This window comes from Scyliorhinus torazame, chromosome 1, assembly GCF_047496885.1.
Source record: "Scyliorhinus torazame isolate Kashiwa2021f chromosome 1, sScyTor2.1, whole genome shotgun sequence".
Taxonomy (NCBI): Eukaryota; Metazoa; Chordata; class Chondrichthyes; order Carcharhiniformes; family Scyliorhinidae; genus Scyliorhinus; species Scyliorhinus torazame.
This window is the reverse complement of record NC_092707.1, coordinates 104421604-104439713: the sequence shown is the minus strand read 5'-3', so window position 1 is coordinate 104439713 and position 18110 is coordinate 104421604. Positions and strand designations below refer to the sequence as shown.

Here is an 18110-nt window from a genome sequence, read left to right as displayed (position 1 = left end):
CCTCCTGCAGTCCCGGCTCATCCGTTACCCCAAATAGTGCCAACCCCCAACTCGGCTTGACCTGGACTTTCACCACCTTGGACATAGTCCTCGCGAAACCCCTCCAAAGCCCATCCAGTGCTGGGCACGACCAGAACATGTGGACGTGATTCACTGGGCTTCCCGAGCACCTCCCACATCTGTCCTCCACCCCAAAGAACCTACTCAACCTCGCCCCTGTCATATGCGCTCTGTGAGTAACCTTGAATTGTATTAGGCTGAGTCTGGCGCAAGAGGAGGAAGAATTAACCCCACTCAGGGCATCAGCCCACAGACCCTCATCTATCTCCTCCCCAAGTTCCTCCTCCCATTTGCCCTTTAACTCCTCTACCGAGGCCTCCTCCTCTTCTTTCAACTCCTGGTAGACCGCCGAAACCTTGCCTTCTCCAACCCATACACCCGAAATCACCCTGTCCTGAATACCCTGTGCCGGGAGCAGCGGGAATTCCCTCACCTGCCACCTCACAAATGCCCTCACTTGCATGTACCGTCACCAGCGTCCTCAGGCTCGTGCCCACACAGGACGCCATCTCCAAACTCTTCCACGCCACCCCCTCTTCTTCATTACCCACTTACGGATCATCGCCACATTGGCAGCCCAATAATAGCCGCACAAATCTGGCAGCGCCAGCCCTCCCCCTGTCCCTGCTACGCTCCAGAAACACCCTCTTTACCCTCGGGGTCTTATTTGCCCGCACAAAACCCATGATGCTCCTACCTACCCGTTTGAAAAAGGCCTTGGGAATCATAATGGGAAGGCACTGGAACACAAAGAGAAACCTCGGGAGGACCATCATTTTAACCGACTGCACCCTGCCCGCTAGCGAGAGTAGCAGCACATCCCACCTTTTGAAATCCTCCTCCCATCTGCTCCACCAATCGCGTCAAATTGAGCTTGTGCGGGGCCCCCCAACTCCCAACCGCTTGGATCCCTAAGTACCGAAAGCTCCTTTCCGCCCTCTTCAACGGTAGGTCGTCTATCCCCTTTCCCTGGTCCCCTGGATGCACCACAAAGAGCTCACTTTTCCCGACATTGAGCTTATAGCCTGAGAAGTCTCCAAACTCCCTTAGGATCCGCATGACCTCCGCCATCCCCTCCACTGGATCTGCCACAGACAGCAACAGGTCGTCCGCATACAGCGACACCCGATGCTCCTCTCCCCCTCGGACCACCCCCCTCCATTTCCTGGACTCCCTTAATGCCATGGCCAAAGGCTCAATTGCTAATACAAACAACAGGGGGCACCCCTGCCTCGTCCCTCGATACAGCCGAAAATACTCCGACCTCCGCCGATTCGTAGCCACACTCGCCACCGGGGCTCTCTTTAGCAACCTGACCCAGCTGATGAACCCCTCCCCGAACCCAAGCCTCCGCAGCACTTCCCAAAGATACTCCCACTCCACCCGGTCGAAGGCCTTCTCCGCGTCCATAGCTGCCACTACCTCCGCTTCTCCCTCCACCGAGGGCATCATGATCACATTGAGGTGCCTCCGCACATTAGTGTTTAGCTGCCTGCCCTTTACAAATCCTGTCTGGTCCTCATGAATCACCCCCGGGACACAGTCCTCAATTCTCGTAGCCAGCACTTTTGCCAGCAACTTAGCATCCACATTGAGGAGCGAGATCGGTCTATACGACCCACATTGCAGTGGGTCCTTGTCCCGCTTCAGGATCAGAGAGATCAGCACCCCGGACATTGTTGGGGGCAGGGTCCCCTCCTCCCTTGCCTTATTCAAAGTCCTCATGAACAACGGGCCTAGCAGGTCCACGTATTTCCTGTAAAACTCGACCGGGAACCCATCTGGCCCAGGGACCTTACCCGCCTGCATGCTCCCCAATCCTTTAACCAGCTCCTCCAGCCCAATTGGCACCCCTAAACCAGCCACCTCCACCCTCGGGAACCTCAGCTGATCCAAAAATCGTTGCATCCCCTCTTCCCCCACTGGGGGCTCAGATCTGTACAGCTCCTCATAGAAGTCCCTAAATACCTCATTTATTCTCACCGCACTCTGCACCGTATTCCCCTCGCTATCCTTAATTCCACCTATCTCCCTCGCAGCCTCTTACGAAGCTGGTGTGCCAGCATCCGACTCACCTTCTCCCCATACTCATACGTCGCCCCCTGCGCTTTCCTCCACTGTGCCTCTGCTTTCCCTGTGGTCAACAGGTCGAATGCCGTCTGGAGGTTCCGCCGCTTCCTGAGTAGTCCCTCCTCGGGGGCCTCTGCATATCTCCTGTCCACCCTTCAGATCTCCCCCACCAACCTCTCCCTCTCCCTACCCTCTCTCTTCTCCCTGTGGGCCCTAATGGAGATTAGCTCTCCCCTGACCACCGCCTTCAACCCCTCCCAGACTACCCCCACCTGCACCTCCCCGTTGTCATTGGCCTCCAAATATCTTTCAATGCACCCCCGCCCGCACACCTCCTCATCTGCCAGTAATCCCACATCAAGACGCCACAGCGGGCGCTGGTCCCTCTCCTCTCCTAACTCCAGCTCCACCCAGTGCGGGGCGTGGTCTGAGATGGCTATGGCCGAATACGCCGTTCCCTCCACTTTCGGGATTAGCGCCCTGCCCAGAACAAAAAAATCTATCCGGGAGTAGGCTCTATGGACGTGGGAAAAGAATGAAAATTCCCTGGCCTGGGGCCTGGCAAACCTCCATGGATCCACTCCTCCCATCTGGTCCATAAACCCCTGAGCACCTTGGCCGCAGCCGGCCTCTTACCCGTCCTGGACCTAGAGCGGTCCAGTGCTGGGTCCAGCACCGTGTTGAAGTCCCCCACCCCATTATCAAGCTTCCCACCTCCAGGTCCGGAATCCGACCCAGCATGCGCTTCAGAAATCCGGCATCATCCCAGTTCGGGGCATATACATTCACCAGTACCACCCGCACCCCCTGCAACCTACCGCTCACCATCACATATCGACCTCCATTATCCACTACAATATTCATTGCCTCGAACGACACCCGCTTCCCCACCGCACCGTTTTTTCTGTCGCAAAACACCACAGTTCCCACGCCGGCATCAAAATCGGAGATTCCTGTCCCAGATCTCTGGGGAATCGCAGCCTTGCCCTACACTGCCACCCACTTATTTTTAGACAATAGGCCCTGAGTGTTGTGAATCACCTCCATTGAGTGGATCTCTGCTCCCGCCTCCAGTTGATGCTCACGCTCACCCTGGCCAGGATCCAGTATTAGTGGGGCAAGGCTGGAAAATAACAGGTGGGCATCTCCTACTACACATTGCGGGCTCTAGGCAAGTCAGAGGCACAGGTCCCCTCTGGTGGGCCAAGCCCTGGAAGGCCCTGGCCTCACAAGGGTCTCCTGCTATGGTAGCATTGCTGCCTCATGCTGCCGAGGTCCTAGGTTCGATCCCGGCTCTGGGTTACTGGCTGTGTGGAGTTTGCACATTCTCCTCGTGTTTGCGTGGGTTTCGCCCCACAACCCAAAAGATGTGCAGGGTAGGTGGATTGGCCACGCTAAATTCCCCCTTAATTGGAAAAAATGATTTGGGTACTCTAAATTTTTTTTTTTTAAAATAAGGGTCTCCTGCTCAGGGCAGAGTCACCCTTGGTGGCTTGCACTGTTGGAATTGGTGCAGGGACAGGCAGAGGGGACTCTGGGCAGCAGCACATCCTTCGAGTGTCCTGAGTGGAGGCCCCTGCGTGTCCAGCTAATGCGCACCCTCCCTTAGGTGCCAGAAGGTCCGGACCTGACTCCTACAGGAGATGGGCCACCTGAAAGGATGTCACTGTGCCTCAACCCCATGTCGTCTACATCCTGATGGTACCCACCAGAGTGTGTGGCTATGGAGTGCATGGCCGAACGCATATCCAGCTGGATCTGCTGGACCAGGGTCTCCATGCTGGTTGCCAGCCTTCCCACAGTGGCCTAGTGATGCTCACATGTTGGAGCCACAATATCAAACGGAATGTGGATGGACTCCAACGGTTGCTGTAGTGTGCTGGGAGACTCTCGAAGATCTGCCTGATGTTCCACTGCCTGCCATTGTATCACCACCTGTGGTGCTGAAGAGATTTGGCTGGCACTGAAATCGTGAAACGCGATTGGGCGGAGAATAGGTTCTGACGCCAAAATTGCAGCGGGTGCCGATTTGACGCTAAATCGCAATTCTCCGTCACCTCGACAGCGGCGTCAATGTGTTCCGGAATGCACGTACAGTAAACACCATTAGCGGACCAGGCCCAGTATTCTCCGCGATTCTCCTCATTCGATGGGCCGATTTCCACTTGTGCTTTTAAAACTAGTGAAACCGGCGCCACGGCAGATGAGGGAGAGAGAGAGGAGGTATGACACAGAGGGGGAGCGACCTTCATTGCGAGAGGTTTCGAGTAGAGAAGCAGGGATGTGTTGCTGCAATTATACAGGGCCTTGGTGAGGCCACACCTGGAGTATTGTGTGCTGTTTTGGTCTCCTCTGAGGAAGGATGTTCTTGCTTTCGAGGGAGTGCAGCGAAGGTTTACCAGACTGATTCCGGGGATGGCTGACTTATATGAGGAGAGATTGACTAGGTTGGGATTGTTCTTGCTGGAGTTCAGAAGAATGAGGGGGGATCTCATAGAGACGTATAAAATTCTAACAGGACTCGACAGGGTAGATGCTACCAAGGATGGGTGTGTCCAGAACCAGCGGTCACATAGAACATACAGTGCAGAAGGAGGCCATTTGGCCCAGCAAGTCTGCACCGACCCACTTAAGTCCTTACTTGCATCCTATCCCCGTAACCCAGTAACCTCTCCTAACCTTTTTGGACTCTAAGGGCAATTTAGCATGTCCAATCCATCTAACCTGCACGTCTTTGGACTGTGGGAGGAAACCGGAGCACCTGGAGGAAATCCACGCAGACGCAGGGGGAACGTGCAGACTCCGCAGACAGTGACCCAGCTGGGAATCGAACCTGGGACCCTGGCGCTGTGAAGCCACAGTGCTACCCACTGTGCTACCGTGCTGCCCACGGTCTGCTCACAGTCTGAGGATTCAGGGTAAACCATTTTGGACAGAGATAAGGAGATATTTCTTCATACAAAGAGTAATGAGTCTGTGGAATTCATTGCCACAGGAAGTAGTTGATGCTAAAACTTTGAATATATTCAAGAGGCGGCTGGATATAGCACTTGGGGAGAATGGGATTAAAGGCTATGGGGAGAAAGCAGGATGAGGCTATTGAGTTGGATGATCAGCCATGATCGTAATGAATGGCGCAGCAGGCTCGAAGGGCCAAAAGGCCTCCTCCTGCTCCTATCTTCTATGTATCTATGAAAATCTCCATGTTTTTTGAGGTCTTAGCTAGCAGGGGAGATGACGGGAACCAGTAAATGTGATATATTTGGAATTTCAATTCTTGGGCCTCAGCAATTCACTTGGCTGAGTGAATTGTATCTATAAGTTTACAAATGGTGCAAAGATGGGTGGAAAGATTGGCTGGAGGGTCTGCAAAGAGATAGCTGAGTAGACAGGGCTGTGGTCGGTAGAATGTAATGTCAGGAAGCTATTCACTTTGGAAGGAAAAATAGAAGAGTGGGATCATTTTTAAATGGTAAGAAACCAGGAAATGTTTGCACTGAGAGGGCCGGAGCATCCTTCTACATGAATCATCGAAAGTTAACATTCAGTAAGCAAATAGGAAATAAAATAGGACGTTAGCCTGTTTTGCATGGGAATTAGAGTATAAGGGTGAGGAATCTTTAACTACAATGATTTAAGGTCTTGATGAGACCACACCTGGAATATTGTGTATCATTTTGGTCTCTTTAGCTAAGGAAGGACACAATGTCCTGATTGTGAGTTCAACGGAAGTTCACTAGACTGAATGCTGGGGTGAAGAGAATTGTCCCATGAGGAGATATGGAATAGACTAGATTTACATTCCCGAGAATTTAGAAGAATGAGAGACGACCTCACAGATACATATAAAATTGTTAAAAACAGTAGACAGGATAGATGCTGGGAAGATCATTCCCTTGGCTGGGATGTCTAGAAGAAAGAGTCACAGTGCCAGGATAAAAGACTGAGGTGAGGAGACATTACTTTACGCAAAGGATTGACTTTGGAATTTTTGACGCCAAAGTCTGGGATTATTCAGTCATTGAGTCTATTTGAGATGGAGGTCAATAAGCTTGTGGGAGCTGAGGAAATGAAGGGGCATGGTTTGATGGTGCAGCAAGATGAAGTAGATGTAGATGATCAGCCATGATTTTATTAAATGCCAGAGCAGGTTTGAAAAGCCGAATGGTTTCCTGCCCCTATCTCCGATGATCTTGTGTTGTTCCCAGGTCAGCAGTTCAGTGAGGAATTTGGAAAAGTTAATGCCCTGAGAGTGGTGCCCGCGATGAAGGATGGAGACTTCACACTGGGCGAGAGGTGAGTACATGCTTCGAATCCCAAACTCTAAACGGATTATGTGCAGACCAAGGTGTCATGATATTCAAACACACACATCATGATAGACACACCAACAGACAAATCAGAACACACAACACCACAACCAATGACAGAAAGATATAAAAGCACAAACACGACACCCGGTGGTCAGTATTAGCTGGAGAGGAGGACCAGGACAGACCTGCTACACGACACACTCAGGGAGACAGCACGTGCAGAGTATCCAGAACGAACTGTATTATAAGAGTTAAAATAAAATAGAGTTGTACCACATACAACTGTGTTGGCTCATCTGTGCACCAGAGCACCCAACACCACATGGTACAGGAGTGGATCGATACCTGCCGGCATACCTCAGTGTACACAGACAACCAGCAGTGCCCAGGCAAAATGATAGAGCTCCCAGTTCCGCAGCCGCTCCAGTGCCACGGCGATCTCCGCGAAAACTGGCGGCGATTCCGGCAAGTGTTCGAATTGTTCCTGGTGGCAGCTGAACTCCAAGACCTGGATGATAGCGACAAAATTGAATTTCTCCTCACCATCGCCGGTGCAAGGGCAAGAGAAATATTCACAAGGTTCAAGTTCTTCAGGAGGCAGCAAAGGTACGATTACCAGGCAGTCCTGGACAAATTCTCCAAGTACTGTGAAGAAAACGCAATCCAATCGGCAAGTAAAGGTAAGAAAAGCGGCAGTACTCACCTCGTGGCTGGGATCCCGGAGCCCGAATTCCCAGAGGCCGAAATCCCGGGCCTGAGAGAAGGCTGGGTCGAGGTCGGCGGCCATCTTGCTAAAGGTATCACGCTAGCACAGTTGCGCGAGCAGTGCGCAGAACCGGAAGTTTCGGTTGCGCATGCGCGAGATGCTGCGCATGCGCAGTCAAGAAAACGGCCATCGGTAAAGGAACAGCGATCTGAGCATGCGCAGTCGCTTCCTACGTGCTACATACCGAGCGTCAGGATGTCAGAGGCCCCAGACCGCACCAATTTAAAGGGGAAACGTCCCAAATCCAATTTAAAAGGGAAACGTCCCAAATCAAAAAAACAAAAATCTGTTAAAGCTGTAAAACAACCTTCCCTCACCTGGAATGACAGCACATTGCCACAAATTGACCCAGGAGATGTATTTGACCTCCGAAGAACCCTCCGACAAGCAGTTACCTACGCACAAGCCGATGATTCCGACCTCGAATACTTTGATGACGATCTTTACAGTGTTTCCGGACCTCGCGAGTCCAATGATAGCTCCGTGGTCCTATACGACTATGACTCGGACGAACCTTTCGTGTTGCACATTGGCTGCCCCCACATTGAATCCGACGCAGATGCAGATTCATTTTTCGGATTTGAGGATCTTCAATCCAGCAGATATGACGACCCAACTTATCAGTACCGGATGATGCTGCAGCCTGACATTAACAGACAGGGAGCGGTGCAAGCACACGGAGAGCGCCCTGCTGCCACACAGAGCGTGGTCCACGTCCCGCTCAACGTTCCCGACTCTATGAAAGAAGACATGCAAGACTCCAGAGCGCAGTCCTTGCATGAACAAGAAGTGACTCCAGTGTCACAAGCCTCCACAGAAAGCTCGTGGACAGCCTCCACGATAGAAGCAACGCAAGACTCCAATGTGCGGTCCTTGCAGGAACAAGACCATGAGGGTCTAGCAACCTCTCCTGACCAACCAGTGGCAGACGATGCAAGTCTGTCATGCTCACGTGAACAGCAAGAAGGCTATAACAGCCTACCATGCTCCACTACACAGCAGCATGACCATGACGGTCTCTCATGCTACAATGAAGGGCACAGCGCTGAAGACTGTTCAAGCCCAACTGAAGACAAGCCAAAGGAATCGCCTCTTCCAAGCCCGAAGAAAAAAGGTTTATGCGCTGACCTTCAGGATCATTATAGCCGAACAGAGATTAATAATGCTGCACGGCCACAGAAGGATGCTGAGGATTTGCTAAAGAAATTAATTGAATGTTTAACTTGCAAGGAGCAGACTGAGAATTGCCAGTGTTTTAGTACGGATCGATAAAATGGACAAGACATTGATCCTCAGGTAATGGAAATAACACAACCTGAATCATATCTACAGCAGGGACAAATGTCTCCCTTCAACACAACGCCGCAAAGTCCCAACTTTGGAGACCAGCAGTTAGTCAGTAATGACTCTTCAAACCTTGAAGGGAACATTAATTGCATTGAACCTATACACACTCCACTGATAAATGAGCAGAACATTGGAGCAAGAATCCTGAGGACACCGACATCGAGTAGCCAGATAACAAATTTAAAACCCGCAGCAGTTTCAAGTGAACCAAGTGTGCTTTCCACTAATGGTGAAGATGCAGATAAGGTCGACCCGATTATCCATTGTACCACACTAACCCCAGTGATTAAGCAGTTATGTATGGGGAGTATAATGTGGGCAATTGAGAACAGTAAAAGAGAGACTGTGACCATGCCAGTCCCAGCAAAATCAGACCCAGAGACCATGAAGGCATGTACATTAGACAAAGATACATATGAGGTACCTGAGAAGAAAAGTGAAACGGAATGTTCTTTGGAAAATAGTACAATGTCGATAGAAACATTGGATCCTATATTCGAGACCATACATATGGGAGAATTTGGGGGTAATAAACAAGGTTCTGCAATGTCTGGGGGAAGATTTAAAATTCCAAAGAAGAAAAGCCCAAATGAAGGACAATGGCAAGACAATGACAGTCCACCGACATGGTGTGCACCACCAGATGAAAACTCTGACAATTTACCCAACCCTAGTGAACAGCAAGCTGCTAATGAGGATCTATCCACGGGATGTGAGACGAGTGACGACAGCATCCCACTTCCCATGCAAAAGGTGCAAGGTGACAGACCTCGCCTAGTGCGTACCGAGGCACTCGACGATCACGGTGGGACCACTGACGACTGCGGTGGCGGCGCACCGCTTCCACCCTCGATGGCTCGAGCCTCTCCACTGGTTGGTGCATTCCTGCATGTTCCGACTCCAGAAGTGCAGCTTCAGGGAATCTCGGCTGCCTCCAGTGAACCTGTTGGGACTCCGGACGGGGAGCATCGACGGAAGGCAGACCGGACTCCAGATGGGGAGCAGCCAAGCGCCGACTCTGATTCGCGCACGCCAGACCTTGCTCCGGACGGGCGGTGTCGCGGCCTCGGTGATGGCACGCTCAGGGTGACGGCGGATGCCACGGCGACAGGGAATGGATCGCGTGGCAGTCCCACTGTGTCGGCAGTGGCAACCAGCACCGGCGGTCCAAGACGGACACACCAATTCGCGCCATCGCCAGACGTTGATGCGAGCAACAATTCTCTCTCCAAGGCGACATGCTTCGACGTTTCTCTGCGGAGTCGCCCTTCCGGCACAGCAGGTGGCCGGAACCAGCGTGCACGGTCTCGGCCAACTTCCACATCTGGCACAGTCATCGCCTTGCATGATATTAGTGATGGTGCTACTTCGATGGCAACGACCCATCGGCTACAAGATGCCGTCCACCACAAACATAAAAAGAAAAAAGACTCCACCTTGTTCCTGGCATGCAGGGCGGATGGATTGGTGTGTAGGCGCAATCAGCGAGCTTTGCGCCGCCTTCCACGCTCGCAACTGAACCGTACGCACACGCCGGATCCTCCACTGGTTCCCAAGGATGACTTTGTGGCGATGCCACGGATCATGCCCCTTCCATCGCCACCAGAACCAAACCACAGCCAAGGCAACACTAACAAAGATGTTGAATGTTATATTTGCACGAATGAAAAACCAAGCACTGCACGAAGTACAACAAATGGAAAAGTAGAGACTTCGGCAACAGCATCACCTCCAACAGTCCAAGGTGAACCAGTGTGACCCCAAATCTCCACAGCTGAACCGGCTTGAGGACCAGCCTATTCTTGAGGCGGTCACCCATTAGACTGGACTTATAACGCTGTTCATACGTTCAAAAAGTCAAACACTTCTGTATTATAACCTGTTGTTGTTTATTGTTCCAGATATCGTCTGACCGGACCACTGTTCAAGTTTTTTTTTTTTTTCTCGCATCCATGTTTTGTTATGGTACAACCTTGTTAGTGTGACGCACCCGACATCGCCCCATGTAAATAGTTACGTCATATACACACGCTGTACACAACACACGCACACACTCTTAGATGCACTCACGACACGATTATATTTATAACCACGTAGGCACATATCTTTGTAAAAAGGGGGGATGTCATGATATTCAAACACACACATCATGATAGACACACCAACAGACAAATCAGAGCACACAACACCACAACCAATGACAGAAAGATATAAAAGCACAAATACGACACCCGGTGGTCAGTATTAGCTGGAGAGGAGGACCAGGACAGACCTGCTACACGAAACATTCAGGGAGACAGCACGTGCAGAGTATCCAGAACGAACTGTATTATAAGAGTTAAAATAAAATAGAGTTGTACCACATACAACTGTGTTGGCTCATCTGTGCACCAGAGCACCCAACACCACACAAGGTGCGGGGTTTTGGTGTTGAGAAAGGTGAAAGATTTCTTTTGTCAATTAATAAAGGTTATTATAGCAGAGCATGTGAGGGAGTGAAGACCATACAAACATAAGGATATAGCAGCAGGAACAGGAGGAGGCAGCCTTTCAGCTGGCTCTGCCATTCGATAAGATCCACTTTCCTGACATCCCACCCATAACCCTCCACTCCCTTGTCGTTCAAAAACCTGTCAAACTCAGCCTTGAATATATTCAATGATCCACAGCCTCCACTGCTCCCTAGGGAAGAAAGTTCCAAATACTAATGACCGTCTGAGAGAATAAATTCCTCCTCATCTCAGTCTTGAACGGAAGTCCCTTAATATTGAAACAGTGCCCCATCATTCTTGACTCCCCCACTAGGGGAAACATTTTCTTAGTATCTACCCTGTCAAGCCCCCTCAGAATTGTATATGTTTGAATAAAATTGCCTCTCATTCCTCTAAACTCCAATGAGTATAGGCCCAACCTGCTCAAACGTTCCTCATAAGACAATCCCATCATCCCAGGAATCAACCTTCTCTGAACTGCTTCAATGCAAATATACCCCTCCTTAAGTCGGGAGAACCAAGCTGTACATAGTACTCTAGGTTTGATCTCACCAATGATCTGTAAAGTTGCAGAAGGACTTCCCTACTTTTGTACTCCATTCCCCTGGCAATAAAGGTCAACATTTAATTTGCCTTCCCAATTACTTTATGCACCTGCATGCTAACTTTTCGGATGCGTGTACAAGGACACCCAGATTCCTGTGTACTGCTGCATTCTCCAGTCTCTCCATTTAGATAATATTCTGCTTTCCTATTCTTCCAGCCAAAGTGGACAACCTTACATTTTCCCACATTATACTCCATCTGTCAAATATTTTCCCAGTCAATTAACCTATCTGTACCCCCTTTGGGGACTCTCTGTATCGTCCTCACAACTTGCTTTGCTATCCATCTTTGTATTATCAGCAAATTTGACAGCAATATAGTCGGTCTCTTCATCCAAGTCATTAATATGAATCGTAAATAGTTCAGACCCCAGCACTGTGTTGCTCTGTTTCGGCTCCAACAGCGTCGCCAATACTGTGGGTATTTCTATTTATCTTAGTGAACCCCAAGCCTTCCATTATATTGATCAAATGACCACACAACCAGTTAGTTAGTTCAAAAGATGGTTTATTTACATACAAAAGAGTTATCTCAACATGCAAACACAATATCTGCTACGAGTTAAACTACACCTATCAGCTACAATAACCTATACTTAACTTCAGGGCAACCGGCACTGTGCAAATGGATAAGGCCTTAATCTGGATTTCACTTGGCTGGTTCGAAGAAAGTGGCTCTGTCTCTGCTGGGCTCATCCGTCAGGTAGCGATCGTTGGTCTTGAACTTAGCTGGCTGTTCCTGCTACGATTGGTTTGGCACAGGCCGGATCCAAAAGAGACAGAACACATGGCTGTGTCCTCTTTTATCCCTCTGGGATTTTGAGCTCTTTGGGGTGGTCCTTAACCTTGGATCCAATAGTTCGACCGGGCTCTGATCACTGTCTTCGATTTCGGCCAATAAAGGGGCGGGTGCCTTGGTAGCTGGGCGGGCCCTTAGCGGTCATTGACCTTGGCAGTTGGGCTTTCTGAGTAAGGGGAGTGGTGCCAATCAGTCTGTGGCTGTACCGGTTGCTTGATTGGAGTTCTATTGTCCTGGGAAAATAGGCCATTAAAATGCAAACGAGCGGGGGTTTCGATCAGGCTTGATTACCTGTGTTTTAGATACACATAGGCTGTGTATCTGTCTGAGTCCTGGGTTGGCCATAATTCCCATGGTCCTTTGCAGGTGGCCATCTTAGATGGCTACAACTGGGGCTGGATTCGCTGTTTTGGGGACTATGTCCCCACATCGGCGTCAAAACTGGACTTTCGTGCCAGAAAAATTGAGTCTGCAGCCACCACGCTGGTATCCCGACCGGCAGGACCACATTAGATCCACGCCGTTAGGACTTCAGCCGGTCGGGGGTGAAGAATGGCGGAGCGGGCCTCCAGCAATGACCCCAGGTAGTTGCTAGGCGCAATGGCGTACTCTCTGAGTACGCCGCTTTTCGGGGCCCGCAGAATCGGGGAACCGGTCCCGAATCCGTGCGCGAAAATGGGTTGTCTGCCCCAGTGCCGGCCTCAATTTCGGCGTCGGGGTGCGGAGAATACAGCCCCTGCTTCCTGCGGCACGCCACTAGTTACAGTTTGCTAACCTGAAAATGGCCCATTTATCCCAGCTTTATGTTTCCTGTTAGTTAGCCAATCCTCTATCCATGGGAATATATCACGTCCAGCATCATGAGCTCTTTATTGGGCAGTAGCCTTTGCTATGGCACCTTCTCAAATTCAAATACACTACATCTACTGGTTCCTCGTTATTCATCCTGCTTATTGTATCTTCAAAGAACGCTAATAAATTTGTCAAACATGATTTATCTTTCACTAAACCATGTTGACTCTGTTTGTATTATGATTTTCTAAATGTCCCATAACCACCTCCTCAATGATTCCCTCATTTTCCCAATGATGGATGTTAGACTAATTGGCCTATAGTTTCCTGATTTCTGCCTTCCTTCTTTTTTGAAATGTCGACCGGGATTCTCCCCTACCCGGCGGGGCGGGGGTTCCCGGTGGGATGGAGTGGCGGGAACCACTCCGGCGTCGGGCCGCCTCAAAGGTGCGGATTTCTCCGCACCTTTAGGGGCCAAGCCCTCCCCTTGAGGGGCTAGGCCCGCGCCGGAGTGGTTGGCGCTCCGCCGGCTGGCGGGAAAGGCCTTTGGCGCCACACCAGCCGGGGCCAAAGGGACCTCGCCGGTCGGCGGAAGGCCACACATGCGCGGGAGCGTCGGCGGCTGCTGACGCCATCCCCGCGCATGCGCAGAGGGGGGGGGTCACTTCCACATCGGCCATCGCGGAGGCAATGGCTGAGGCAGAAGGAAAAGAGTGCCCCCACGGCACAGGCCCACCCGCGGATCAGTGGCCCCGATCGCGGGCGAGGCCACCGTGGGGGCACCCCCCCGGGGCCAGATCGCCCGCACCCCCCTCAGGACCCCGGAGCCCGCCCGCGCCGCCAGTCCCGCCGGGAAGGGAGGTGGTTTGATTCACGCCGGCGGGACAGGCATGACAGCAGTTGGACTTCGGCCCATTGCGGGCCGGAGAATCGCTGGGGGGGGGGGCCCGCCGAACCGGCGTGGCGCGATTCCCGCCCCCGCCGAATTTTCGGCCAGCAGGGTCGGGATTCACGCCGCTCCCCAGCGATTCTCCAACCCGGCGGGGGGGGTCGGAGAATCAGAGGTTTCATTCACATCCGCTGGGACCTTTGCAGAATCTGGGAAATTCTGAAAGATTACAACCAATGCATCCACTTCTCTCTGAAATGTGGTTGTTTTTAGTTAGGGCAGCACGGTGGCGCAGTAGTTATCAGTGACAGTGAAGGAATGGCGATATATTTCGAAGTCAAGATGGTCAGTGACTTGGAGAGGAACCTCCAGTTCCCATGTATCTGCTGCCATGTCCTTCTAGACGGTAACTGTTGTGGGTTTAGAAGGTGCTGCCGAAGGAGTGTTGGTGAGTTCCTGCAGTGCACCTTGTAGATGGTTCACACGGCTGCTACTGTGCCTTGGTGGCGGAGAAAGTGAATATCTGTGGAAGGGGTGCCAATCAAGCGGGCTGCTTTGTCCTGGATGATGTTGAGTTTCTTGAGTGTTGGAGCTGCACTCATCCAGGCAAGTGGGGAGTATTCAATCACCTCCTCTGTTGAAGCTGAATGGATAGGGATGGTGTGAGGGCAGTGGAGCTGAGGTCTGAGTGTGGGAAGCAGCCTCTGAGCTGGGCTGCTGTCACTCACAGTGAGCTGCTACATATTAACATGGGAGTGCGCATCCATTTGCAGGCAGTGCCGAGACAGCTTAGACCAGGAGTCCCTCAGAACTGGGCCTTTCAGGCAGCAGAGCAAAAGGTTAGGAAACATGTCAGATTGCTGAGGGTTCCTTTATGCTGAGCATGTTTCCAGAGAGGAATCAAACTATTAGCCAGCAAAGACAGTAACTACTCACAGCTCGAAGATCCGCCAGCATTTCCAGCAATAATGGTAATTTGCAATGGAGACCTTGGCCTGGATTTTCATTCCCAAGGCACCTGCACAGTCAGGAAATGTTCTGGCTCACCAGTCGCCTCAGGAAAACATGCATCGAATTGCGGCATCTTCATTCCAGGGGGTTCATGCTGGAGTCGGGCCTGTTGCCCCCAGACGCAGTTCAGAGACTGCCACAGGGGCTGCTCATGTGTTGAGGTGGGCTCACTTAAAGGCCCACCTTATTCTCTGGGGCTTAACCACTGGCCTTATCTGCCTTTTTTGAGTTTTATATCTACTCTAAAACAATCGTAAGGTCCTCCGTCCAGTGAAAATGGGGTTAGCTAGAACTCGGCACGAAATTCCAATCTCCCCGCGGCGTCCATTTTCCCACACGTGTGAGTCACATCCTGTCATCTTCACCTACCAGTGAAAATAGGATCTGTTGAAATTAGGGTGTGGGACTTACTGATCTGGGTTCCCAGTGCCACAGCCTTTCTTTGAAATAGTGCCATTGCAGCCATCCGAGAGGCAAATAGGGCTACAGTTTAAAATCTTACCCCAAGAACTGTGGGCTGGATTCTCCGTTTCTGAGACTGTAGATGCCAGTGGAGAATCCTTGGACTTTCATGGCAGAAAACTTGGCGCTGCACCTGCACTGATTCAGCTACTATTAAGGGGCTAGCACCGGTGCCGCGTGGAATACACTCTATTCCAATGAGAAATGGTGCCGGATCCGCCGGGTCCGTCATTGACACTCTGAATTTGACACTATAGCTGACAAGCTATAGCTGCTTACAAACAATTCTCCACCTCACACACACTTAGACCAGCCACAAAGATGGCACTGGTTGTGCTGGAGTGCGCCCAAGCAGCTCATGGGTCATCTGGGGCCAGAAGACACCCAGGGGGGTGCCCTGGGGGGGACACCTAATACGACCCTTGGCACCAGGTTCAAAGTGGGCTGTTAACGGTGTGCGCAGCTGCATGGCTGCCTTGCCGGCTGCGACAATGGTGCTCTGTGCCTGTCCACCCCGACCCCACAGCCCACCTCCTGGCCACCCCCCACTACTTCACACCCCCCCCCCCCTCCCCCGGTCCTGGCAGAAGCCTCCCGGCAGCGGCAAAACTGTCAGCAAACTATGGCAATGTTGGACACCTTCCGTTCGCCCTCTCTCAGCAGCCACTTCGCCAGTTTCATGATTTTTAAAAGCCAAAGTATACCATGGCATCGGGAACTTTAAACATTTTTAATAATCTTTATTGTCACAAGTAGGCTTACATGAACACTGCAGTGAAGCTACTGTGAAAAGCCCCTAGTCGCCACATTCCAGCGCCTGTTCGGGTACACAGAGGGAGAATTCAGAATGTCCAATTCACCTAACAGCACGTCTTTCGGACTTGTGGGAGGACACGCAGACACAGGGAGAATGTGCAGACTCCGTACAGACCCAATCCGGGAATCGAACCTGGGACCCTGGCGCTGTGAAGCCATAGTGCTAACCACTGTGCTACCGTGCCGCCCAGAAAAACTCCGTGAGCCTGACCTGACTTGAACACACAACCTTCTGATCTGGAGTCGGACACGCGACCATTGTGCCACAAGGCCAACTGGACCCATCGGAGGCAGAGAATCGTGACGGCCCCAGAGAATAATGGGTCGGGCCCGCTAATGATATGCAAACGGTGTCTACTGTACATGCGGAGTGAAACGCATTGACGCCATTTTTGAGGTGATGGAGAATCGCGATTTGGCGTCAAATCGGCGCCTGCTGCGATTTTGTCATCGGAAGCTATTCCCCACCCAATCGCATTTCCTGATTTTGGTGTCGGCTAACGGAGAATCCCACCCAGTGTCTCGAGCAATGCTCCCTCTCAGCTCTGCACTATAGTGTCATCCTTGATTTGAGGATGTGGGAGCAGGGTGGCTTGCTACAATTGAAACAGATGGAAATCCTGAAGGAAATCTAGCCCCAGCAATCAGAAACCTTGGAACTGGGATTCTCTTTGAGAACTTTGTTTACAAACGTCCATCCACCCGAAACACTGAGAGCTGATATTCAGCTGAAGAGCGGAATCAACACAGTGGAGACAGGCATCAATCCGGGCTAGAACCGGGAGGGGGTAGGGTACTGGCTGGAAATTGGTACTGGGCGGAATGTGAAACTGATCGAGAATGACAGTGATGGAGAGTGACCCTGACAGAGAGTGACTCTGAGGGAGAGCGACTCTGATGGGGAGTGACTCTGATGGGGAGTGACTCTGATGGGGAGTGACCCTGACAGAGAGTGACTCTGATGGAGAGTGACTCTGATGGAGAGTGACTCTGATGGAGAGTGACCCTGACAGAGAGTGACTCTGATGGAGAGTGACTCTGATGGAGAATGACTCTGATGGAGAGTGACTCTGATGGGGAGTGACTCTGATGGGGAGTGACCATGACAGAGAGTGACTCTGATGGAGAGTGACTCTGATGGAGAGTGACTCTGATGGAGAGTGATTCTGATGGAGAGTGACTCTGATGGAGAGTGACGTTGATGGAGAGCGACTCTGATGGAGCGTGACTCTGATGGAGAGTGACTCTGATGGTGAGTGACTCTGATAGAGAGTGACTCTGATGGCGAGTGACCCTGACAGAGAGTGACTCTGATGGAGAGTGACTCTGATGGAGAGTGACTCTGATGGAGAGTGACTCTGATGGAGAGTGATTCTGATGGAGAGTGACTCTGATGGAGAGTGACATTGATGGAGAGCGACTCTGATGGAGCGTGACTCTGATGGAGAGTGACTCTGATGGTGAGTGACTCTGATAGAGAGTGACGTTGATGGAGAGTGACTGTGATAGAGAGTGACTCTGATGGAGAGTGACTCTGATGGAGAGTGACGTTGATGGAGAGTGACTCTGATGGAGAGTGACTCTGATGTGGAGTGACTCTGATGGAGAGTGACTCTGACGGAGAGTGACTCTGATGGAGAGTGACTCTGATGGAGAGTGACTCTGATGGAGAGTGACTCTGATGGAGA

The 18110-nt window shown here is 51.4% G+C and overlaps 1 protein-coding gene across 1 annotated transcript in view; it reads left to right on the top strand.

Moving 5' to 3' along the window:
* The window catches only part of LOC140410719 (glutathione S-transferase theta-1-like), a 108745-nt gene that overhangs the window by 16291 nt on the left and 74344 nt on the right, over nucleotides 1-18110 (top strand). The window contains exons 2-3 of the mRNA XM_072499175.1: nucleotides 3311-3318; nucleotides 6339-6426. Coding sequence (XP_072355276.1) covers nucleotides 3311-3318; nucleotides 6339-6426 — 96 coding nt within the window. The remainder of the gene's footprint in view (nucleotides 1-3310; nucleotides 3319-6338; nucleotides 6427-18110) is intronic.